The following is a 24,989-nucleotide window of genomic DNA, read 5'->3' as shown; positions in this document are numbered from 1 at the left end:
TGCCTGGGCGTCCCTTCCACCTGGGATCCCACCAGCTGTCCCTGCCTGGGGAACACCTACCCTCTCTTAAAGCTTACGTGCACCTCCTTCCTGCAGCTTCTCCAGACCATCTGTGCCACAAGGTCAAGGCCGAATGAGCCAGACTGTGAGCTTCACAGTCTGGGTTGGGCTGTTCTCACCTCGGCTCTTTCTCTGCTGCCCTGCCCAGAGCCTGGTACGAAGGCTCGCGTAACTATTTGCCGAGAGGACGGAAAGGGTGGAGGGCCTAGTCCTCTAAGGCCAGACTCCCCCAAGTCCTTTCTCTACCCGAGAATACCCTCGCAAGCAGAACCCAAGGTTTACAGGAAAACATAGCTGGAATTCCAGAGTCAATTTGTACCACGTTCCCGACAACAGCGTGCATAGGGAATGCCACGGCCCACCCAGCCCCCGCCAGGCAGGCCTCGTGCATCTGGGACCTCAGACCTCACGTGGTGGCTGGCAAAGCTGGCACTTGCCCCAAGCAGCTGGGATGTTCAGTCCCAGTTCCACTGATGGTGAGGTGATTAACGCCAGGTGTCACTCCCTGGCTGGCAGCCAGACTGGTCATCAGGAACTGGGGCTGCTTTGGGAAGCCAGCCCCATCTCTCCTTGGCCAGCTGCCACACCCAGCCACAAGACAGCCCAGCCCACTTCCCCAATTGTGGGCTCCCTAAAGGGAAAGCTTGACCAGGTGAGACCACCCCTCTGGCCTTTGAGTTCTAATGGTTCTAGACAAACATTCAAAACTAAACCCTCCTCCAGGGTCTGTGGGTAGAGACCAGTCATCCAAACTGGGCCTGATAGCAGAGTATTCTTATCCCCAGATCCTGGCACAGGCCACTGGGCAGGGCCCTCAGCTTCCTCCCAGGACACCAGGGATGAAAAGGGAATTATACTCTTGGAGCTGATGGAAACACTCTTCTAGAGACCCATCTGTGAGGTGGCATTGGGCCTGTTTGCATCACCGCAGGCCACTGCCCAGGAGATTGAGGAATGGATTCTGCAGGTTTTGTGGGTATGATTCCTTGTGCAACTGGCTCAAGATTCCTTTATGTCCTCCCTCCTGTGATTACACCTCCGCCCTGACACATCCTGGGTACTCAGGAGGCTGTTGTTCCCTAGCAGGCAGGGCTGAGTTGGGGTCACCACGGGGCCCCAGTGTCCAGGGGCTCAGCACTTCCTCAGTGAAGAAACAGGAAGCTCGATGGGCTTTGGCCCTCGTGGAAGGATGGCCAGGCTGGGCATGGGCACACCATCCCCTCCTCATTAGTGCATTTAGTCAGACTTTTCAGGAAGATCCCTGCGGCCAGGCCCCAAACAACAGGATTCCTGGAGGAAGGAGAGTCCCTGAAGAACTCAGGCTCCCGATGTGATGGTTGCTATGCTGAGCAAGCCCAGGGAATGGGCAGGCTGCTTGGGTTGGCAGGGAAGGGTGATGACTGGAGAGTCCCACCTCTGATGTCACTGGCTTCCTTCATCTCTCCCATCCCAGAGGAGTGCAATGAGGCGGGAAGGTGGAGCTCTGGAAGCATTGCTCATGGGCACCTGGGTTGCTAGGTTACCACAACGGCGAGGGAGGGAAAGGGGCTGCATGGAGCAGTAGAAAGTTGAGGACCCCCGGCCCGTCAGCATGGCCAGCGGTGTGCACCTGTCCCCCACCACTGCCCTCTCCTCGATTCAGTGAGGGCCTTCTCTCGGGCTTTGGCTGCCTCCCAGCTCAGTGGTGGTTTAGCACATTCAGTTTTCCTCAGCTGCGATCACCAACCTGATTCTTTAAGCCGCCGGGTCTGATGAAGTATACAGGTACCAGTTGTTCTGTGTGCCCCCACAGCTGGTTAGAAATCCCCTCCACGTCCTGCCTGGCAAGGTGGTCGTCCAGACCCTGGCTGCACACCCTCAGTGATGAGACACTCACTACCTCTTGAGGCAGCTTTAGATCAGTCTGATTCTTATCTGTTCTGTTAGAACACTTTTCTTCTCACTGAGCTAGAATCTCCTGCCCATAAATCCCCTGAGATCCCCAACCATGTCTGTGCCTTCTGCCCTGATAGTCCTTGAAAGATTTGTGGTTCCCACTATGTTTCTACACATCCTGCCTCCTCCAGGTGGACTTCTAGTGCCTCTGTTTCCTGCCCTAACTGCTCTGCCGTTTGTCACTGTCCTTCCCAGGGCAGAGCCCAGCCAACCAGGTGGGGTCGGTCCTAAGCAGAGAGTATAGGCCAATGTCTCCTTCCTTGGCTGCCCTGGTACTGTCTACATGGCTGGCCGGCACAAGGTTATTCTGACAATAGCATCCTAGCAGGGCCTCTCCCATCGCATGGCCTCTAATAATGGTGAAGAGATCAGAGAGGAAGCAGAGAGGCTTCATTGTTCCTGGCCTTCTGTGCGGGCCGAAGGGCCTGGGTTCTTATACCCCAATTCTGTCACGAACTCTCTATGTGTCCTTGGGAAATCCCACCTCTCTCAGGGCCTCATTTTTCCTATCTGTAAAATGGATTTTAAACAACGTGTTGGGTCCCATCCAGTGACAGCACTGACTAATGAAGCATTCAATCAAAAAACCTGCATCTTATTTCGGGGCTGCATATTCCACCAGCAATGCTTCCTGCATCAGAAAGACCTGACAGTTTACAAAGCAGCTATAGCTGCTGCCACTAGCAGGATTCTTCCTGGCTCTTCCCAGGGTTCCGCACAACCTTCGTGACACACCCAAAAATCAGACTGCCCAAACAGCAACCTAGAATGTAAGGAAAGGTCATTCTCACAGTGGCAGTGGGGCACACTGGAGAGTCAAACAGCTGGTCTTGTGTCTGGCCCTTCACCCGAGGCCAGTCATGTCACTGCTCTGTGTCTCAGTTTCCTCAACTGCAAAATTGGGACAATATGATTCTCATCAAAGGACTGTTATGAGGTTTGAGAGAGGGATGAGGTATGAGAGGGGGATGCTAAGAGCTTCATGTAGCCCCTGGCTCACAGCAGATGTGAAAGCTATTCTTGGTTATTTAATATAAATCCTAGGAAGAGGCCCCTCCACTTCTGGGGAGACAGAAACAGAACATAAAGACTCCTCTGTATCCCCGGAGAATAAGATCAAATTGAAAAATCAAGGCTTGAAATAACTCGTGCTGGCAAGTTTCCCAGGGGGACGCCGGCAGGCCTTTCTGCCACAGACACGAGAGCCCGCCGCGCTACCCTTCAGCCTGCCGAGCAGGGTGTGGGGTGACCAGGCTGTACTCACTTCAGGGACAGGGAGTAGTCGTGCTTGCTGGTCTGGCTATTCCGCACAAGGTAGCTACACTCCTTGCAGAGTCGCAGCAGGTTCTCGGCATCTCCTCTGGTGATGGCTCCGTGGTACCATCTGGGGAGAAGGGAGAAGGTCAGGACTTGGGGACAGGACCCCACAGCTAACACCCTGAAGTCTGTTCCTCAGTGGGCGGCTGTCACGTCCGGGGCCTCCTCGTTACAGGGCAGGCGCGTGTGCGTTCAGTCATTTAATAGCTATTTACCGAGTGCCTGGTGCCTGACAGACTGTGGGGAGAGAACAGTGGAGAAACCTGCAGTCTCCTCCCTCACGCGGCCTGACATTCTCAGGGAGGTGCTACGCAAGAAACGAAGCAGGGCCATGTGGTTTGCAGCTCGGGGGAAGGACCGCTATTTTAAGCAGTGGCCAGAGAAGCCTTCCGGAGAAGAGTGACATTTTAGCATGAACCTGAAGGAGGTGAGGGAGGGTGCCACCAAGGACAGCAGCTGGAAAAAAGCATTCTGCCAAAGGGACGGGTGGCGGAGGCAGATGCCTGAGGCAAGAGCGCCTGCGGTGTTTTTCGAAAGAAGAGCGGTGTTTTTCGAAAGAAGAGCGTGGCCATGGAGGCTGGCGAGGGGGAGGGGTAACAGGGAGGCAGGGCGGGGCCGTGGGGCCTCGTGAGAGAGAGAGAGAGAGTGTGTGTGTGTGTGTGTGTGTGTGTGTGTGTGTGTGTGACTTGAGGACTCAGGCTTTCTGTGAGTGACATTGAAGCCACCAGGGGTTGCTGACAGGAGGGACACATGCTGACTCTGTGACATCTGGGGGACAAGTGGGCAGTGTTCATCACTCAGGAGGGTGGCCACCCCAAGGCTCCTGCTGAGTGAATGGCACTGACTGGTCCTAGGAATCCTGGCTGCTTCCAGACCCCACGGGGTGAGTGGCAGAATCAGAAGAGAGGGAGGGGTGCAGAGGCAGACGGCATAAAGCCCCCGACTATAGGACACAAGGGGAACAGTGATTAAAAAAGCTGAAGGTAAAAATTCGGTGGAAGAGTGGCGAGCCTAAGACACCAGTCAGCGGGTACACTCAGAACGCATTCCTGTTTACATTGCAGTCTGAGGGGCAGGGACAGTGGGAAGGTAGCAAGAGATGCGGCCAAGAAAAGGACCAGAGGTGACAAATGGCGAGGCTAGGTCACACTTCAGCCACAGAGGCACTTATGGCTTGGCCACTGTCCAGCCAGGTGGTCTGGGGCAAGCGGCTTAACCTGGCTCGAGCCTTGGTTCTCTGTCAAGTTGCGATCACTCTACCCCCATTTCGGGGATTAAATATTAAATGGGATGGTACATAAAAGGGCTTATGTAGAGCCTGGGGTGGGGTGACTGTCAATGATTGGCAGCTATGAGCATCAGCAGAAGAGGCTGAACTTGCAGATGGCCGTGGGTAACTTCTGCAGCTACCATTATTTTAGGCTGCTGCCCGCCCCTGAGGCTGCATTTTAATTCCCAGGTGTGAGTGAGGATGCTGCCTCCTGGACCTCGCCAGCAGCGCCCTGCAACAGCACCTGAGAGTTCAGTGACTGACATTCTGCTTAGAGAAACATGTCCCACTACCTTTACCTTGCACCTTCTGCCATTCACAAGGCAGAGTTATGAACAGTTAGCAGCAGGGGTGATGATGTAATTGCAAACTAAAAGAAACCAACCCAACCAGCTTTAGGAAAGCACAGACTGGAGAGTAGATGTGAGTGTCCCTGTCCAATGAGCATGTGACTGAGTCACTGAGTCACTCACAGACCAGGCCTGGGCTGGACATCTGGGGGGGGAGACTCCCCAAGAGGAAAAGGTAGGGAAGTGTGCAGACCAAAGACTTGCCGTCCTTTCAAAACTCAGGCAGAAATGCAGAGGAACGTGAAGTTGGGGACCGCACAGGCTGCCGTAATTAAAACCTTTCTAGAGATGTGAAGGCCCCAGGCATGCTTTCGAAAGGATACCTGACTAATTGGGAAAATAGTTAGACAAGGATGGAGCTTGTCTAACTTTAGAAACATGAGTTAACAGGACTGGCAGGGTTGTTTTCTGGGAAATTTCACCCCCAGTGACCTGACAAAAACATTGTTTTATTAGGAAAACGAGTGCCAGACATTTGAAGCAGAGCTGTCCTCAGGGAAAGGCCTGGAAGTGGTCTTCAGGGGACTGCTGCCTGCCGTTCGCCCTGCCTGAGCACAGGAGCAAGCGGGCTCTGAGAGGCAGGTGGAGCCGGGCCTCCCAGGGAGTCCTGGAGCCCGTCAAGGGCCGTCCCTGTGGGGAGGACAGGACAAGCTGCTGGTGTTTCCTGGGCTGCTCCAGCGGCTCCATGTGAAGAGAAAGGGGGGACTCAGGTTGAGATCAAAGGGGACCCAGGCAGAGTTTGGGAGAGGACACCAGGGTGGGGAGAAGTGGGGAGGGCACTGGCCAGCCTGCCAGCAGGCGACTGGCCACCAGGAGACACAGTGGTCCTGGGTGGTCCTGTGGGAGCGGGGTGCTAATTGCTGGGCCCAAGCAGGCTCACTGGGGGTGTGATACAGGTGAAATTTCCCAGAAAACAACCCTGAAGAGAGACTGAAAAGAGAATCCAGGCAGGAGGCCATGTTGGGGATCCTGGGCTTTGCGGAGCTGGCCCGTCAGGCCAGAACCATGGGGATTAAGACTGAACCATCGCCCTCAAGCCCATCCAATGCCCCTCAGCTCCTCCAATATTTACTCACCGCTTACTCCATCCTTGATCTCACAGGGCTGATACAAGGAGATAGAGAGTCAACAGATTCAGGAAATGATTTCAGATAGTGATTAAGTGCTGGTCGGTAGGAATACTAGTAGGTTTGTGATAAGGCATTGATGGGCGGGGGAGGTGCCTACTTCAGAATGAAGGAGGCCCGAGATGATAACATTTGACCTGAGATTCTACATTGTGAGAAGGAGCCTTTCAGGTCAGAGGAACCAGCAAGTGCAAAGGCCCTGACGTAGGAATGAGCTCAGGCCGTTCACAGAGCACAAAGGCAGCAAGGACAGCCTGGCACTGTGACCTGGGGAGTGGTACTGGATGCGGGTGGAGTGGGAGGTGGGGCCCAGCTCCCTGAGGCCTTGTGGGCCAAGGGAAGAAGTCCGATTTCATTCTGAGCATAGTGGAGGGTAATGAGAGTTTTAAACAGAGCTGTTACTTGCTCTGGATGATCTTACATAAGGTCGACCAGGCTGCCCTGAAGAGGGGAAGTGAAGTAGGACGCAATTCAGGAGGCTTCCACAGGGGTCCAGATGGGAAGTGGCTGCGGAGATGAGAGGCATGGATGGATCTGGGCTGTATTTTGGATGGAGAACTGGCAAAACTTAATAGTAATGCATTAGATGCTGGTGAAAGCCCCCCCCCCCCCAAAAAAAAAGGACTCGCGAAGACTCCAGGTTTGTGGCCTGAGCAGCTATGTAGATGTGATGCCCTTTATGGAGGTGGAAAAGCTGGGGGAAGAGCGAGTGTTGAGGGGGAGATCAGGAGCCCAGTTCTGAACATGTTCAATATGAGATGCCCACTCGTCAGCCAAGTGGAGGTGCCCAGAAGGCAGCTGCAAGTAGGAGTCGAGAGTTGGGCGAGGTGTGGGCTGGGGATGTGTACTGTTAAATCTTGAAGAGACTCCCCAGAAAGAGCACTGGGCTGGAAACTGAGCCCCGACAGTCCAACCTTCAGGGCAAGCTGAGGGGAGGAGCCAGCAGTAGGGAGGCAGAAGGAAAACCCGAAGCAGAGTGTCTGTGAAGGAGGGAGCTGTCTATGCTACCGCCATGGAGGCCAGAGGAGGTCACCCAGGGACCTGGGCAGAAAAAGAGAAGCAGACTGCGGTGCGTGAGGAAGAACGGGAGGTGACGGGAGGGAAAGTGCTGACAGCTCTGTAGAAACTTTGCCCATCATTGGACACTATTTATTGAGCATCTATTATGTACCAGGCACCATTCTAGGCACTGCAGTCACAGCGGTGACAGACAAGTTCCCAACCCCATGGAGCTTATGTTCCCAGCAGGGGGCAGGAGCTAGAGAGGGATGTCGGTCAAAATTATTTATTTACTTTTAAGAACCTTGTGACTAAACCATGTTTATATGCTGGTAGTAATCATGATGCAGGATAGAGGGGCCATGGGCTGCCTCAGGAGGCTGTGGGGGGGTCCCCTGAGTACCCGAGCAGCAGGAGGGAAAGCAGGCGGTAAGGGTGCCCAGGCAGATGTGGGACTGGGCTTCCCATCCTCAGTAACCTGTGTGTTAGTCCTCCCCTCGGCCCTGTGCTAGGATGGAGGAGAGGCTGGTCTTAGAGGTGCCTCCTACACTCTGCCGCTTCATCAGCCAGGGGGGAGGTTTGGTGATCCTCCCGTCTGGGTCACCAGGCTCTGCTGGAAGTGGGATTTTACCTAAACACCCCTCTCAGTGATGAGTCAGGGCCTCGGCAGGCCAGAGTAATCCTGGGAAGACGAGAAGATGGGGGGAGGGAAAGCCAGTCATGACTCTGGGCTTGGCGGAGGGCCTTGTTGGGTGGGAACGGGAAAGGAAACCGAGCAGAACTGTCCTCTAGGGGCCCCAGCCAGACAAAAGCTCTGCCAGGGGGTGGGAAGAGGATAGGCTGGGCCGCTGACCCCAGGCAGAACTAAGGATGCATTCTGAACAGCTCCTGGCATCTCTGGATCACATTTTGTTTGTTGATTAAAAAGTGCAGTTTGATCAGACAGAATAAGCAAAACCTGCCACCCAATCTGCGTGGCTGTGAGAAATGATGAACACAACGCCCACTGGGAGCGTTGCCCCCACCCATGTGCTCAGCACAGCAGGCGGCAGGCAGGCACAGAGGAGGCCACAGCCTCCAGAGCTGACAGCACATGCTTAAAATGGGCACACGAGCACATGACATCATCGGAAAACCCTGCATCCTGCTCACCGGGCGAGCATTTCCTGCGAGGGATGCACTGCCAGCTGTGCTGAGACCAGCATCCCCCAGGGTGGAGACTGATAATAGTACGTGACCCACACAAGACAGTCTCACAAGGAACCAGCTTGGTGTCAGCTAATCCGTTGGCTGACAGACGGCCTGCTCTGTGCCAGGCGTGTGCTAAGGGTGGGGGAAAAGGGTGTGTTTGAGGAGAGGGAAGTGAGGGGAGAGTCACGGGGCTGAAGTCCAAATCTCACCTCTGCACTGGGAGCCCTGAGATCCTAGCCAAAGCTCTGCATCTCTTGGAGCCCCAATTTTCTCATCTGTGCAATGGGGATGATAATCCCACTTATTGCACATTTGCTTAGTAAGAGGATGATATATCTGAAGGTACCAGCACGAGATCCAGGGCCTGCGTTATCAAGTTCCTGGAGAAGCTCCGTCTAGTCTAGGTATGTGGAATGGTGAGAAACTGAAAAAGCAGTCTGGGGGCAATTCACAGAACACGTGGCAGGCCTGGGAGATGGGACTTTATCCCGGAGGTGATGGGGAGCCGCTGAAGGTTTTAGAGCAGAGCAGGGACCTGCACACATTGAGAGCCTGGCAGAGAAGGGAGATGATCACCACATCAAGGGGAGGGGGAGAAACGGGCGACCCGCAGTGTTGGGGAGGAGCGGGAAGGGAAAGGAGCTGAGAAAACCCAAACCAAGAGTGTCAAGGCCTTGCCCAACTCATACTAAGCAGAAGTGGGGCAAAAAAGTCACGGGCTAGCAAATAAACCTCATTTACAATTAGGGGACAGGATTCAGTCTGCATGATGAAACTAGAAACTGGGATGTAAGGGAGGGGTGAACTGTGTAGACGATTTTGCAGGCCTTTCTACTAGTCGTCAACAGTAAGGGCGGAGACACAGTGCGGATGGAGAAAGCACCAGGCTAGGAATAAGGAGACGTGCGTTCTAGGCCTGTTCTGCTACTCACCTGACGGTGGCCTTGACCTTCTGTGAGCCTCCACCTGCCCCTCTGCATACAGGGGCGGGGTGGGAGTGCAGACTAAAAGATCCCTGTAGCTCTAACTTTCTCTCAGTCTGCGAATTTTTGAAACAAGATAAAGAAAGGAAAGGAAAGAGCAATGACTGCATGAACTGGGAGCCGAGGTTGGGCTTTGCCCCCTTAGAACTCACATTTGCTTCTCCAGGGGGACAGCAGGATCCACTCTTTCTCCCAGGATCCCACAGAACTCGGGGCTCCCGTGTTTGATGGGCTTGAAGCCCCCTCCAGGAGCTCGAAGCTGTCGCCGCCGGTCCCGGGAAGGTGAGGGAGATGACTGTCGTTTCTCGTTGCCGTTAAACTGGGCTGTGGGGGGGCGGGGGGGGGAAGGGGAGAGAGAGAGAGAGAATGGTTACCTGGAGCTCAGCCTGAGGAGTTACTGGGTGGCACACCGTGGGGTAATAGTCAACTGTTCTCGTTGGGGTTTTATCATTCACAAGAGGAAGCATTCCAAGCAATGAACAAACATGGCTCAAAAGATGTGGGCTTCCTCAGACAGGGCACGCAGGTGCTGTCAAAGCCAGAGGGGCTGGATGAGTCTCCAGAGGCCACTGAGCTCAGCAACATTCCCAAAGGAAGCCCTCTGCAACCCAGTAAGGGGCACATGGCACACTGCCCAGGGGAACTCAGTCCTCTGGACAGTTCTCAGGGGAAAAAGTTGTTCCTCATTTTGTGCCCAAAACCTGCCTCTAATTAGGGCTCCTCTCCTCCCACCTGGGGTCGTACTGGCCACATCGGTCCCCCTTCTCCGGGACAACCCTCCAGAACTCCAGCTGGGGTCATGTGGTACCCAATTCTGTTCCCCTTCACTCAGCGCCCCCGCGTGGGGCCCACGTACCCAGCCCTGCCCTGCACCAGCCCCCAGGTGAGACTACAGTGCACACACAGCAGGGGAATGGGCCCTCTCATGTACTTCTGTCGTGTCTTGGGCCAGCGGGAGCAATGTTCACCTCACCTCCGCTGGCTCGGGGAGGATCCCTCTTTAGGGCAGGTCCCTGGAGATACTCCACAAAGAGCAGAAAACACTGAGCTGAAACTACAGCTGCCAGGAGGGGTCCAGGAGACAGGCTAGTCTACCTTGCAAGTCTCCCTGGGCCTCAGTTTCTTCCTCTGAAAAGTAGGGACAATGACTACACCTATCTCGTGGGGATGTTGTGAGGATTCAACCAGGTGATAAACAGAAGCCGTGGCACAGTGCCCAGCATGTCATCTGTGCTCAATCAGTGTTGTTATACTTACTGTTACCATGTCTGCTCGACGCGGGCACTGTACCAGGCATTTCCCATAAGCTACTGAGCCGACCTGTGTTCTTCTAAGCCTGCCCTGGCTGGCTGTGTGCCTCGGCTAAGTTACCCCACCTCTCTGAGGCCCCATTTCCTCCCTCCCCAGGCTGCTGTGAAGTTCAGATGAGGGAATACATCCTATGTCCCTGGCACATGCAGAGTGCTGGGTAAGCCGGGCCAGGGCCTGCAGAACAAGGTTCCCCAAGGCATGTCCAGCTGCAGGCCCACAAACACACGTCCTTGGCTGAGTGAAACAAAGACAGACATGTCCCCTCCAGCCAGCAAGCAGGACGTGCTGAGCTGTCCTCTGACCCTCGTCAGATACGTAGCAATCAACCTCACATTCACAGGAGGTGGTGGGAAAACGCAGCCCTGCCTGTGGTGACGTGCTGTCTGTGGGGACCGAGGATGGGAATGAACTTGTTCTACGTCTCAGCCACTGAGCAAGACCATCCATCAGGACTGTGAAGCATTTCCATCCCTCCAAGACACTCTTCTCTAATAACCACTATGGAAAACAGCGGGAAGGGAGGTTCCTGCCAGTGGAAGGCTCCAGATGTGTTGGACCCACGTGGGGCTGGTCACTCTCATGACTGCAGCGGGGCCCAGCAGGCTGTCCATCCACCGATCCCATTTTTTAAACACTCATTGACATGGGCCAAGCTCAGGTCAGGGCTGGGAAAACTGCAGTGAGCAAAAGACAGAAATCCCTGCCTGAGTGAAGAGAGACAGACAATAAAGGAAGTCAGTCAGATCCACCGCACACCAGCTGGGGATAAGTGCTATGGAGAAAACTAAAGCAGGGCAGGGAAGGCCTCTTGAAAGGTGACATCTGAATACATTCCTGAAGGAGAGGAGGGATGAGACATGTGGACATCTGCGGGAAGGACATTCCGGGTAGAGGGAAGAGCAAGTTCAAGGACCCTGAGGTGGGAACATGTCTGGAGTGTTTGAGAAATAACACAGTCCAAGGCGACTGGAGGGGCGTGAAGGGGGGCTGGTGGGGGGTGAGTGGGAGGGAACAAGGCTTTGTGGGCCTTGGGAAGCACTTTGGTTTTATTCTGAGAGAAATGAAGAGCCATTCTGATGTTTTGATGAGCAAGGTTTTGACCTGGCACTTAAAAAATAAACACCCCCAGGATTGCTATGCTGAAGAGATGGAGGGCAGGTGGTATACGGGAACTCTGTACTTTCTGCTCAATTTTGCTGTGAACCTAAAAAGATTATTATTGAGAGGGAGCGAGAGAGAGCGAGTGAGCAATGAGGAAGCTACTGCAGGACAGGCAGGCATTGGAGACGTACATAGATGGTACAGGGAGTGGTCAGATTCTGGCTGCAGGCGGAGATAACAAGACGTGTCCTGTATGCAAAGCAGAGTGTGAGAAAAAGAGGCTCAAGACTGTAGGCTTTGGGCTTGAGCACTGAAAGAATGGGGCTGGCATTATCCAGCAGGGGAAGACTCACAGAAAACTCTAATATGCCCACAACCTGTGACGCTAGGACTCGCAGCGTGGAGTGGGGACATAGCGAGGACTGCTGGGGAGTCCTGTCCTGTGTCCAACTGGAGGGACAGACAACAAGACAGCATGACCTCAAGGCCCTCCTAGGGAACAGCTCCCAGGGTTGGATGTCTCAGCAAGCCCTTTTCCATCTGGCTGATGAGCTGGGCTTTTATAGAGATGGTGAGGAGACAAAGCCCAGAGCTGGGGCCTTGGCACACATGGTCCCATAGGTACCCCCCTGGCTTCCCAGCAGCCTGGCTCTCTCACCGCAGCTCTCACTGAACCACACCTGTCTTCATGGCAACTGATCGCATGGGGTCTATGTTTGGGAGAAGGGGGGAGAGGAAGAGGTAAAGCAGGTCTGACCTGAGCCACCTACCTTGCAGAGCCCTGGATGGCTGACCGTGGGCAGGGGCGAACAGGGACGTCAGGTAGGCAGGTGAGGACCCATTCAGAGAGCCCCTTTCTAAAGAGCTGTGACTTGATCCTATGGATGGGTTGAATCAAGAAATGCCATTCTCAGATTGGGTTTTAGAGATCTCTCTGCCTGCTGATGGGAGGTGGGTTTGGGGCAACCCTGGAGGCAGTTAGGGAAGGTGATAGAGGCCAGCTTTCTCAATGATGGAGGTGACGTCAACAGGACTTGAGACTAAAGGGTGAGTCAGGGAAGACCCCTGTGTGATGCCCCATTGAGACGGAGATCTGGGCACAGCATGAGATGGGCTCAGGGAGCATGGGACCAACCTGCCCTTCCCCATAATGCCTCCCTTGTGCTGGCTTTCTGGTTGTCAGGGAAGGAGAGGAGGCAGCTAGCTAAGTGGCATGGTGTAGGGAGGGGCAAGGTGGGAGATGAGGTTCTCGGCTTAGTTTTGCCACCGGTGGAGGAGAGGGAGAGACCAGATGAACTAACTGTAAGGTATTTTCACCTCTGACAACCTATGGCTCCATTAGCTAAAATCAGAACGTAAAGATTTCCGCCAATATAAATTCCCACTACATATCTCCTGGCACGCAAGGTGAGAAGAGAGCCATGGAACATGGAACACCAATTGGAAAGGAACCCAAGCTCTTCAGAACAACCAACGACTGGCTAACTGTCCAGCCTCAGCTCTCACCAAGCCTCTTTCCAGGCTGTGTCCTGTCTAATTACCATGACTCCCACCCCCCTCTACCAACCTTTCCACCCGATTCCCCTTGCCCTTCAGAGGTCACCTCTTCCAGGAAGCCTTCCCTGACCTCACCTCCTCCCCAGATTCATCTTGATCTCAACCTATGTACGGTACCCTAATCGCCAGTTTTCCCGTGTGGCTCCCCATGAACCCTTCAAGGGCAGGGGCTGTGCCATATTTACCCATAGCTGCCATGCCTAGTACATGCCTACAACATGACAAGTGTTCAATGAAAGACTGAATGAAGAAAATAAGCTGCTGTTTCACTTTTATTGGGGGGAAAAAATCAGTTTTCATACCAGATAAATTGCATAAAACCTACGAAGGTCCCAGTCAACACGGTAATTCAGCACTGAATTAATTTATACATTCGCTTGCAAGCTTAATAATATAGCCATATATTTTAGAACACAGGTGGTGATGAATGACAGTCTTAATTAGGCAAATCGTTTCACCTAAAATGAAAATATACAAACTCCAAGTGCAGCAATTCGGCAGCAAAAGGGGAAAAAAAAAAAGAAGAACAAAAGCTCTAAACACAACTGCCTTCATTCCTTCTAATTAAGTTTCTCTTTAATCTGCAATTTAAAATGGCAATTCTTTCAATTTTAGTAATTTTCTGTAAAAGAGAAAGGAAGACACTAGCCCTCAAAAGAAGAAGGTCATTTATAGAGAAAAAATACGCCACCTCTGCAGAGTCGTTAGACTGACAGAGCTCAATTAATTCCACCTATAGGCGATTACAAATGCAAGTCAGAGTCTGGCGGAGGCAGGGGAGACTCGCTGTTCAGGACCAGAGGCCCAGCGGCAGGGGGAGAGGCGGCCCCGTCACCGGCTCCACCAGGTTTTTTCTCCAGGGCAGCTGAGGGGGCCCGTCATGACGCTCCAAATGTCCTTCTGAAAGTTCTGGTCTGATGACAGACAGACCTCATTGTTTACGACCCAGCTCAGGTGCCCCCCACCTTCCTCCTGGGAGGCCTTTCTACTTGAAGGTTGTCCATTTGTTCTGCGACTTGAAGCAAAACGAAGGACAACAAAACCAATTTTACCACAGGCTAATTGATATCAACAAGAGTTCAGTTCCTATGGCATCTCATCTACATTATAATGAAAAGATGCTGAACAAAAGCATGTTGTTCAAAGACCGCTGTGTTATAGATTTTATACCAGCTGGTCCTGAAGTTCAGTCACCGACAATGAGACAGTGTCCCAGGCACCCACCCCACTAGCTCTAACCCTCACAAGAACCCCGCCGCCCTGTGGGTGACGGGTGAGGGGTTGGAGGTCCAGAAGAAGTGAGGAAATACTTCTCTGGGTTCTCCTTCCCCGTAGACACTGGTACAAAGACCACCCCTCCTCAAAACCCCCCCTGATCCCACCTGCTGAGAATTCCCTCCTCTGCAGCTCACAGTACTTGACGCTTCTCTTGGAGCCCAGTGGGTACCCACACCACTGCTCCCCAATCAGGGCATTCTGTGGGGGCAGTGCCTGGCGTTCATTTTACTTCTCTTTTCCCTCTCCTGTCTTGTCTGCCCCTAAACCTACTGCAGTGCTTGGCATGAGACAGTGCTCAGTAAGTGTGTGCTTAGATGAAAGAACTGTGTTCCTTCGGGGTCTGGCTCTTTTCTGTTTGTCGTTCAAGGCTGGCAAAAGAGAACAAGTTCCAAAAAGCCAATGGGCCCCTAAAGCACAGCTTTGCTGCACTCATGAACCCCTCGCTGGCCCCCAGTGCCCTGGACAGACGGGGAACCCCTCCCTCTGGGGCTCAAGGTCTTCAGCGACCTGGCGACAACTCAACCTGGGGCATCTTCCCCTGCAGAACCCCGCTGGGTTCCATGCCCAGCTCTAGGCTCCAGTCACAAAGAATGGCCAGTCCCCAAATCTACACCTGCCTTCCTGACCCTAGGCCTTGGCTTTGGCTGTGCCTGCTCTCTAGAACCTCTTTCTTCACTATCAGTGTGCAAAAGTCCCAGCCATTCTTCAACATTCAGCTCCAATATTGCCTCCCGGCGGAAGTTTAGCCCTAGAGTCCCAGGTGGAATTCCTTTCTCCTCTTTTCTTCTGTGTCCTGCAGCCGGTCTTTGCCATGGTCCGATCCCACCCATCTGTTGCAGTGCGATATGCAAGTGTCTTCTCCCAACTGAAGAGAGATGGGGCTTTGTGCCTCAGCTCCTCTGAACCTCCCCATGCCAGACAGACAGCTGGTTCTACAGAACCGCCCATGGGCTGCAACAAGGCCAGCGAGTGGAGGAACTACAGCGGCTTGACATCATGGAAAGGGTGTGGATTTTGGAGTAAGGAAGACCTGGCTTTGAGTCCTGCCTCTGCCATTACTGTGGGACTTTGGGCAAGTTTCTAAAACTCTCTGAGCCATATCTGCCTGTTCTACAAACTAGGGCCAACAATACCTATACTATGAAGGACTGTGCAGGTGGTTATTAAAAGACGACATACCCAAGTCCAGCAGGCCCCCTGTAAGTGCTGCCCCAGCCGCATAATCACATCCACGCTCAGAATAGTTCCATTTCATATCCTCAAGAAGATAAAGTGCCCTGTATCAGAAACCACCTTCTCTTTCCTCACCTCCGCCGGAATTCATGAGGTGGAAGCTCCCAGAGGACAGGACACATTTTGCTTTCTTCAAAGCTAAATGCCCAACGCCTAGTATACATATAGCAGTGCCTGATGTAGACACAATAGGTGCTCAATATCTGCCAGGTGAATGAAACTTCACCAAGATCTGCAGGACCGTAAAACCTCCAGTCATCAATAAAGAAAGGAAACTTAGGAGCCGCACTCTCTCCTGAAACTATTTTAAACCAGTTTTGGAGAAGGCCTTAACCTTTACTGAATGCTTCCTGTGCACGGGCGGGCATCTGCGAGAACCTGATGTGGAGCTCTTCTCTGACACGCACAGAGAACCCGGAGGTCAGTGCTACTTTGCCCGCGTCTCTCACACACGGGGCCTGCTGCAGGCAAGGAACCTGCCTAAGCTGACAGGAGCAGGCTGCCAGGCCAGGCAGCAGGCCCCAGACCCCAACCTTTGATGTCTCTGCTTTGGGACTGAAGCCCTGGGTGGCCTCCCCTCACCTGGGGGTGCCCTGCTAGTGCCTTTCCCTGGGGAGGGGCAGAGAGAGAAGAGTCCACGGTCTGCCAAAATTCCTCCAGTCCTGTCAGCTGACCAAGGGTATGGAAGAGGTCTGTGAGGACAGGGGCCATTCAAAGAGAACTGGAAGGGAGCCAAGGGGCCCCAGGTGAGGCCTGCGACACGCTCCAAGTGCACTGGCTGCTTCTTTCTGGCTGTTCTGGAGACCCCCACTCCCCGTTCTCCAGCACAGTACAGAGCCCCTTAAGCAGAAGGAACAAGGATTAGAATGGCTGAAAACAAGACACTGTACACGCAGTGACTTGCAAGGAGCTCTCGGCCCGCTGAACAGGCTTCTTTAGGCCTGCTGTGCATGAGGTGGAAATGCACGTGTGCCATGTTTGTAAACCGTATGGGGCTGACAGCAGGGGCCTGGACAGTGTTCCAGGCCTGCGTTTGTTCACGGATGTGCTATCACTCTGAAAACACAAGGGCAAAGAGAACAGAATGAAGATGCCTAAGGCACCCCTTCCACAGTCCTTGGTGCCAATTCCTCCACGTTGCTAACAGACAGGCTGTGACTCTGGTGTGTTTGTGTGTGGGGAACAGTAGGGAGTGGAGAGGGCAGGGGTGGAGACACACAGAAGGGGCAGGTGTGAGTCCCCAGGAGGGGGCAAAGAGGGAGACCACGCATTGGTTTGGGGAGTGAGCTGGACTCTACGACCTCTGGAGTCTATGGAAACACCATAAACTTCCATGACATGTACAAACCCTTGCAATTCACTAAAACTCTGTCCTCATGACAAGGGTCCTCTGTGGCTTCAGCTTTCTACAACTCTGTCCTACATCTTCTCATCTGCGCCTCACAGCAGTATTAGAACCCCCATTTTGCAGATGGAGAAACTAAGCCCCAGGGAGGTGTAGTCCTCTTTTCCCCTCCAGTTCAAGAGTGGGCCTCAGTTTCCTCTCTCCGCTACCTGCCCCGTGAGTGAAAGCTGCACCTCCAGGTAGGTTGTAAGACAACATATGGCTCAGCAAATGTTTGGTTTGCATTTCCAGGACTGCCAACAAGAGGCCTCTGTGTTCACCTTGCAGACACATGCAGGCCCCAGGGCATCATGCTGTCCCATCTTGTGGGCGGTGCCCAAGAACAGAGGTCCTCATTGTGAGGGGAGGCAGCGGCGACTCTCCACAACGCAGGGCAAAGCAGGGCATCGGGAAGGCCGTGAGGCAGGCGCCGGGACGCCGCCTGGGTTCCCAGAACACAGTGCATACAAGTCCAGCCAAGTCTGGGCTGGGGAAGGCGGGCCTGGCACGATGAGGCATGTCTTCATCCTCTTATTCTGCACCCCCCAAAGGAAACATGGACACCATCCCAAGGACGCCTGCTTGGCTGCAGGAAATGTAAGGAAAAATCCTGATGAAAATGATAAAATCACGCAAACACAGAGGCTTTACAGCTGCAGAAGCAAGCTGTCTTTATCACCATAACTCATTTTACAGATGAGAAATGGAGGTCTGGAAAAGGGACTGACTAGCCTCAAGTCAACAGCTAGACTTGGACTGGAACCCAGGTCTGCTGAATCCAGAGGCCTCTAATGAGTTCAGCATGAATCCTGTCTACACCACAACACATTCTCAAAACAACAGTGGTAACGACAGTGATACCAAAAGCCAGCATCCACCGACCACTCACTGTGCCCCCAACTCTTGGCACCTATTGTCACCCATTTTACAGATGAGGAAACAGAGGCAACTTGCTCAGGTCACCCAGTTAGCAAGCAGCAACACAAGGCTTTAAATCCATATACCCCCCTCACCCCCCACACTTGAAATCATGTACGTTCTGCTAGTTCTGCTAGGCCGAGCTCACCTGTCAGATGGAGATGGCCTGCTTACTTCTGATGCAGTGTTTCCTGACACCTCCACCCGCAGTCACCCACAGACACTTACTCAGAATCCTAGGGCCTGGGAAAGGGGCTTTGGCCCCACCCACAAGCATCAGTGGACCTGCAGAGAGCAGACTGGGCATTTGTGGAAACAAGGCTCCCCATCTAAGAGCTCCAAAGCCCCAGCCCAGCTGTCTATGCTTCTGCTGTTGACCCCCCCACCCCCCCACAGAGGGCAGTGAGGGAAGACAGGAGAGACAGGAGGGGACAAGCCAGAAGCATGGCTCTCAGGGGCCACCTGCCACTACCTGGCACACCAGTGTCCCCATCCCGTGGTACCCAGAGGTGCGGGCAATCCTCAGATAGGCAGGGACACACTCTCAGCTTCTCCCTGGGAGTTTAGACCAGAGGCGGCCACCACAGCAGTCAATAGCTATTCAAAAATGCCCCTCCAAGTGCAGGTCCCTCAGCCTCATTTGGAGAAGACAGGTGCACAGCATAACAGAATGATATGAGCACGGACCACCTTTGCGTGGGCAGGCTGCATGAGTAGGTACATACGGTAGCATCCTAAAGAGCACTTGGGGTTGGTTTCTCTGAGACCTGACTTATTCACTAATTTAACAAACATCTGCGTGTTCATTATCTGCCAGGCACTGCTCTAGGTGGGGACCCGGGTGTAAACAAGGTAGGCAGAGTCTCTAACCTCATGGAGTTTAAAAATCTACCCACATGAAGATCACTGACTTGCCAAATAGAAGAGGAAAAAAAAAAAAAATCTTTGTTTTTTTTCCACACGGGAGACAAAGGCACTTAAATGAACATTTCTATCTATCAATATAATTAGCAGATGAATCAAAGCTATTAAATGCTAGTGTTTTTTTCTTTTCTTTAGGTGACTAAATGAATTCATTCATATGTCAAACAGAAAAGCCAACTGGAAAAACCTGTCCCTCAGTAACACATTAGCCAAAGGAAACAAGTGATCCCGGTTCTCTCATTTAAACCCTCCTTTTCTCTGCAGACCTGCTGTTCACACGTGTTAAATATTAATTACAACTGTTACTCATTAGTACATAGCAGAAAGCTCCCGGTACAAACACAATTGTTAATATCCTCGCAGGCCCAAGGCATTCTGGGAAGCTGTGCAGGAGGCAGGAAGCATCATGGGAGACCAAGTAGGGCCAATGGCAGGGAGGAGGTGGTACGGTATGTGCTGGGTGCATGAGGTGACGGTGGCAGGACTAAGATTCCCCGAGGAACCTCCTGCAGAGGAACCTTCTGTAGACGTCGAGCACGTTCATTCCGAGTCCAAGCGTATGCGTCACAGGGCTCAGTGGGAGCAGCAAGCTGGGAGCACATACAACATCCGTGCTACCAGCTTTGCAGCATTTGCGTTTGCCTGAGTGACAAGTCCCGAGGTCAGCACGGAGTGGGCACACTGCTTCTGCCTCAGCAACAACCCAAGCCACCCCGCACCAGCACAGGGTACAGGGAATGTTCTGACCTGCCCTTTCCACACTTGAGATGTCAGTGCAGCATTGGAGGGAGCAAAGGCTCATTACTGTGTTTCCCCGAAAATAAGACCTAACCGGAAAATAAGCCCTAGCATGATTTTTCGGGAGGACATCCCCTGAACATAAGCCCTAATGCGTCTTTTGGAACAAATTTAATATAAGACCCGGTCTGATTTTCGGGGAAACACAGTAGCGGTGTGGCAGTGGGCAAGCTGCTCGCCCTCTGTGTATTGTCATCTGTGTGATGCCAATGAAAGCACACCCACCTTGCAAGGCTTCCTAGGGTTAACCCCTGCCAACTTCATAACTGAGGCTCGGGAAGTGATCATTTCCTGTCCTTCTCTCCCCCCCCCCCCCCTTACCTTAATAGGATTATTTTAAATTAGCCACCTGAGCTGGCTCAGAGATGACTCACAACTCTTTAGGAAATAGACATACCTGCCTGAGACCTTACTTTCCTTTTCTCTGCCCTTTTAGCCTCACTTGACGAAGCTGGGAAGACGTCAAAATTCAAGAGGGTGCCCGGTTAAGGGGTGACCAACACAGCATTAGTGCCCCCCAAACTGACAGTGACAAGCGTGTAACTGGCTGTTCCAGAATAAACCAGTGCACACCCATACAGGATGTGGTAGCGGCACAGAGGAGTCTCAGCCCAATCTGGAATGAGGGTGGGGAAGAGACTGGTCATGACAGGGAAGGCTTCCTGGAGGAGATGGCATTGATACCAGCCAAGCCAAGCTGTGACCTCCCCTCCCTAACTCCACCCTGACTCCAGCACCTAACAGTATGTACTGAGTATGTTCTAGATTCTCAAAGTGGGGTCCCCAGGTGAGCAGCATCAGCAACACTTGGGACCTTGTTAGAATCGCAAATTCTCATGCTTATCCCCCAGAACCTACTGAATCAGAAACTCTGGGGTTGGAACCCAGCAATCAGTTTAGTGCTTTCTCCAGGTGACTGCGACACATGCTGTGGGCATACCAACCAATCCACAAATGTGTCACAGCTAAAATTGGGGGAGGGGGGACAGAGGGGAGAAAGGCAGTGGGGACCCTCTCACACTCAGAGACCAGTGAATAAAGAAAGGAAGACCCGGGTGGCTTATGGTTAGGACTCCATTGCTGGAATTGAGATTTAGGATTTCCAACAGAAGTGGTGCTTTCCACACCATGTATCTCATTGCCAGGGGAAACTGGAATGAGCTTTGTAAATGGGTCCTCTGTGCCCTCTAAGTACCTCTTTGTGCAGTAGTACTGTTTTAATAGTAAATTTTATTTAATACAGCCAGCCTTCCCTGAACACCAATAACCAATCTCTCGTGCATGACACAATCGGGCTTATAAAGTCCTTTCATCCAGATCTTTGCCCTTGATCATCACAGAGATTCAGTGTGGCAAGGGATGTGATGATCCCCATTTTATAGATGGGAAAACTAAGGCTCAGGGAGACTGAAGAACCTGTCTGAGGTCACACAGCTGGTGAGTGGTGGAGCTGGCATGTGAACTTGGGATTATCTGACTCTTCCTACTACTGTCCCAGTGGCTCCTGACATGCAAGACACTGTCCTGAGCTGTCCAGGGCAGAGAAACATGCCAAGGAGCTGGTGGGAAAGACAGACAAATAATCCAAATAACTGTCCAGCACTGAGTCATAGGTCTGTCTACTCTCTTTGCTGGGAGGCAGACCTGTCACGGGCTGAACTCAGGATATAGCCTGAAAAGTAGCTGCAACAGAGACACCTCTTCAGACGGTGAGTTGAAAATGAAATGACTTTCTCTACACGATCTCGAGGGTGCCCTTCACACATTGTTCTGCTGCCCTGCTCCCTGGGCAAGCACTCTGATCACTAGCTTCTAGCGGCAATGGCAAATCAATCATTATGGATGCAGCTTTTAACTCACTCACTGGATTAAAAGGAAATGTTGATCCATCCTCCGTGTGTGGCCTGACTGGCTTTGCTAGAGGGCTCTGGCAGTTCCCTTCCCCGCTCTGGGCCGTTTGCCCAGCAGGACAAGGGAGTGGGGTGCCATGTATGAGGGCCTCTCCCTGTGTGAGTGGTGGCAGAGCATGACCAAAGCGGGGGTGGCTCTCATCACTCCCATGCAGGCTCAAACCTCCAGAACTTGGGCTCCTACAGAATCCTCAGCTGGACGCTTTCCAAGAGGGAACATACACCCCAGTATTGTATCCTGCCAGCTGTAGACACAGGGAGAAGTTGGTGCGAGGGTGATGAAAGGCATGTGAAATTTCCCGTGGGCTCTGGGAGGGTGAGGGCTCCCACCGTATTTTATGCAGCATCTTGGATTGCAGCAGGGAGCCCAGACACTGCCTGCGTTAGGCCTTATGCTCTGGAGTTAGACTTCGCAGGTTCAAATCCAGGCTCTGTGGCTGACTAGCCATGGGTCCCGGGGCAAGAGATTTCTTCTCTTTGAACCTCAGTTTCTTCATCTATAAAAGGAGGAAACTAATCTCCTAGAGGGTGGTTGTGAGGGCTGAATGAGATAATGCACACAGAAAGTGCTCAGTAAATGTCAGCACTTTCCTGAAGCGATGCCCTTAATGCCTCACCAGGACTCTCTGCAGCAGGAACGTGTCCTACATGAGGGAGGGAATAGATGCTTCCAGGACAGGTTCAATCCCTGTCCTTCCTGTGACCACTCAGAGATGTGAAGACACCAAGTCTGTGCCCCCCAAGCCTGGGCCTGCTTCTCTCCACCCAGCTCCTCTACCCTCCCTGTGTGCTCACCTCCTGTGCAGGCTCCATTTGCCCATCTAATGATCTGTACTACAAATCCCAGGGGCTGCTCAGACCCTCCACTCAAACCAATGCTGCCCTGAGACAGTGTGCAGTCACCCGAGGCTGCTGCTTCGGCCCCACAGAGCCCTTGTGTGGGCCCTGAGTTGCATCTGGGGGCTGTGGGCTGCACAGGAAGGCCATTTCTAGACCCACCTGGAGGCCTCCCAATTTGTTGCTATAAAGACTCCCAGTGAGTGAGTCAAAGCAGACTAGGAACTGAGTCCAGCCAACTCTGAAGGTAGGTGTCTGCCGGGTGGGAAAGGGGTCTGACAGCTTGATGGAAGCCACACCACCTCTCTGTGGATGGCAGGGACACAGCCGGTTTCCTGCAGCTGGAGGGGAAACCTGACCGGGCATCTGTCCTGGGGGCTTGGACCCACGACAGGACCTGCTGGACTGCTCGGGGGTGGTGTGGGGGTTCTGGCTGAGGCCACAACCACCTTCCAGGAAGGAGGGCAGGCAATGAAGGCCCAGGGATTTTTGGAGAGCTTGTGGTATTTCTCACTCACCAGGCCACACAACACTGAGACGGGAAGACTTGATTCCTAAGAAGCTATGACCATCCTACACCTTATAGTAGCTGTTTTCACTGACAACCGGGAAGCGATGTGGGGGCAGAGCCCCAGAAAGCAGTTTCCAGGCTCTCGGCCTCACATAGACAGGTGCTGGCTCAGGTAGTAAATGGCCAACTGTGATTGCATGGCCATCAGCTGTGGCTAGTTGGCCGTCAGCTGTAACCAGTGAGCCATTGGCCACTAATATAACTACTGTGGCTACGCTAGAGGAAAAGAGAAAGAATGGGGGCTAGCAAGAAGATGGCGGCTGGGCTGGGAAGCGTGGATGGCGGTTTGCGGACAGTGTGGATCCAGCCTCCAGTGAGAGTATAGTGCCGCCAGAGAGAATATAGTGGTATGACTCCCCTACCTATGGCTCCGTGGGTGTTCCTTTTTGGCCTCACCATATCCTGTGTTCTTGTATGGGGAGCGGGAGCAGAGACCCTGCAGGCCTCCCTGCACGACAAATGGCGCAACGAGCAGGGTACCCCGCATGACAGCGATAATCAAGCCTTCAGCGCCCAGAGTCTGCCTGAGATGGGAAGGGTCTGACTTCCATGAAGGCTGTTCTGGAGCGACTGGCCCAGAAGGGCTACTTCTGTGGAGAACGCCAAAGAACCCTTTCGAGAAGTGCCTCTTTTCACGAACGCGATGCAGGACAGCACTTTGAAAGGTAGAAAGAACTTTGCCTCCTAGATTGAATCATGGAGCTAATTCAGATGCCTTTCCTTCTCCCAGTCTCTGACCAGCCTGCTGGGGTCCTGATGGGTGCAGCATGGAGGGATCCCTGACGGTGACTGCAGGCCAGCTTCCCAGGGCCGGCAAAGCCCTCTGACACCCATTCGGCCTGTCGCGCTTCTGCTTACAAGTTCCCAGTGAGAGGAAGCTCCTTACACACTTTCAGGTATAACTAAAGTTCTTACCATGCACCTGAACCCTAAATCCCTATGATTCCTCCTTGGGGGGCCCAGCTCTGCCCTCTGTGGGGGGGTCCCCTCACACTCTACACCCTTTGAAAATTTAAAAACACTAACCAGGTTCCCTGCCCAGGTTTCCTTATCCAGACTAAACATACAGAATCAAAGAATATAGGGCTGGAAAGAGACGGTAATGATTTTGCCCAGACAACTTGATCCTACACAGATGTTTCCCAGCTACAATCCTGCACCCCAGGCTCCCAGCGCCCAGAAAAGCTGTGTGGGCATTTCAAACAGGTATGGTAACAATGAGCACAGGGCTTAGTGAAGCACTAATGACGGGCTAAGAGCATGTGCGTGCGTGCACACACACACACACACACACACACACACACACACACACACACACACCATCCACTCAGGCGGGAACATTAGCCTTTATTCTTGAGCAGCCACACTTCTGGGTGTACAAATGGGATGGTGGCAGCACTTTAGCAATCAAGCCAATTGAGCTGTTGCGACTCCTCCTCATGATCTGACAGGCGGCCCATCCACCTCTCACTCCATCTCCACCCTGGGCTGAAAAATAGAAGGGTGCTCGCTCCTCACCTACCAACACTGCACCCGACAGGCTCTGTTCACAGCCATGGGAGGGACCCGGTCATGACTGAAGGCCCCTGCTCACAGCATCCCTCCAGCCCGAGTGAAACAGCTTCCTTCTGCGCCCCCGAAATTAGAACCAAGCTGAAAGCTTGCTGGGAAAAGCACAACCGGTATATACGCTAGAGCAGGACACACAGAGCTAAACCAACTTGATGAGACACAGACGGGGACATAATTCTGAGACTGTCTTCTATTGGACGCCTAAGACATCAACCTATGATGACACTTCTGATAGCAACTGCGCAACATAAAACCTGGTCCAGAATGGATACTTGTGGCTCAAAAACTTACTCAGAGACAGTTATATCTGAGACCTTGTGATCTTTTGTGAAAAACTAAATGTACAGAAGTTCTACAACCATC

The 24,989-nt window shown here is 52.9% G+C and overlaps 1 protein-coding gene across 2 annotated transcripts in view; it reads right to left on the bottom strand.

Annotated features, from left to right (window-relative positions):
- SHB (SH2 domain containing adaptor protein B) overlaps positions 1–24,989 on the bottom strand; it is a 131,370-nt gene that overhangs the window by 22,106 nt on the left and 84,275 nt on the right. The window contains exons 4-6 of one of the 2 annotated variants that reach the window (XM_019729169.3): positions 12,415–12,522; positions 9,385–9,556; positions 3,260–3,379 (exon numbers count right to left, since the gene is read on the bottom strand). In XM_019729169.3, the coding sequence (XP_019584728.1) occupies positions 3,260–3,379; positions 9,385–9,556; positions 12,415–12,522 (400 nt within the window). The remainder of the gene's footprint in view (positions 1–3,259; positions 3,380–9,384; positions 9,557–12,414; positions 12,523–24,989) is intronic. The other variant, XM_019729168.3, reaches the window with a different exon arrangement.

Source organism: Rhinolophus sinicus, chromosome 16 (assembly GCF_057876585.1).
Source record: "Rhinolophus sinicus isolate RSI-liver-muscle chromosome 16, RSI-T2T, whole genome shotgun sequence".
In the NCBI taxonomy this organism is placed as follows: Eukaryota; Metazoa; Chordata; class Mammalia; order Chiroptera; family Rhinolophidae; genus Rhinolophus; species Rhinolophus sinicus.
The sequence above is the reverse complement of the archived record's forward strand: the minus strand, read 5'-3'. Positions and strand labels throughout refer to the sequence as shown.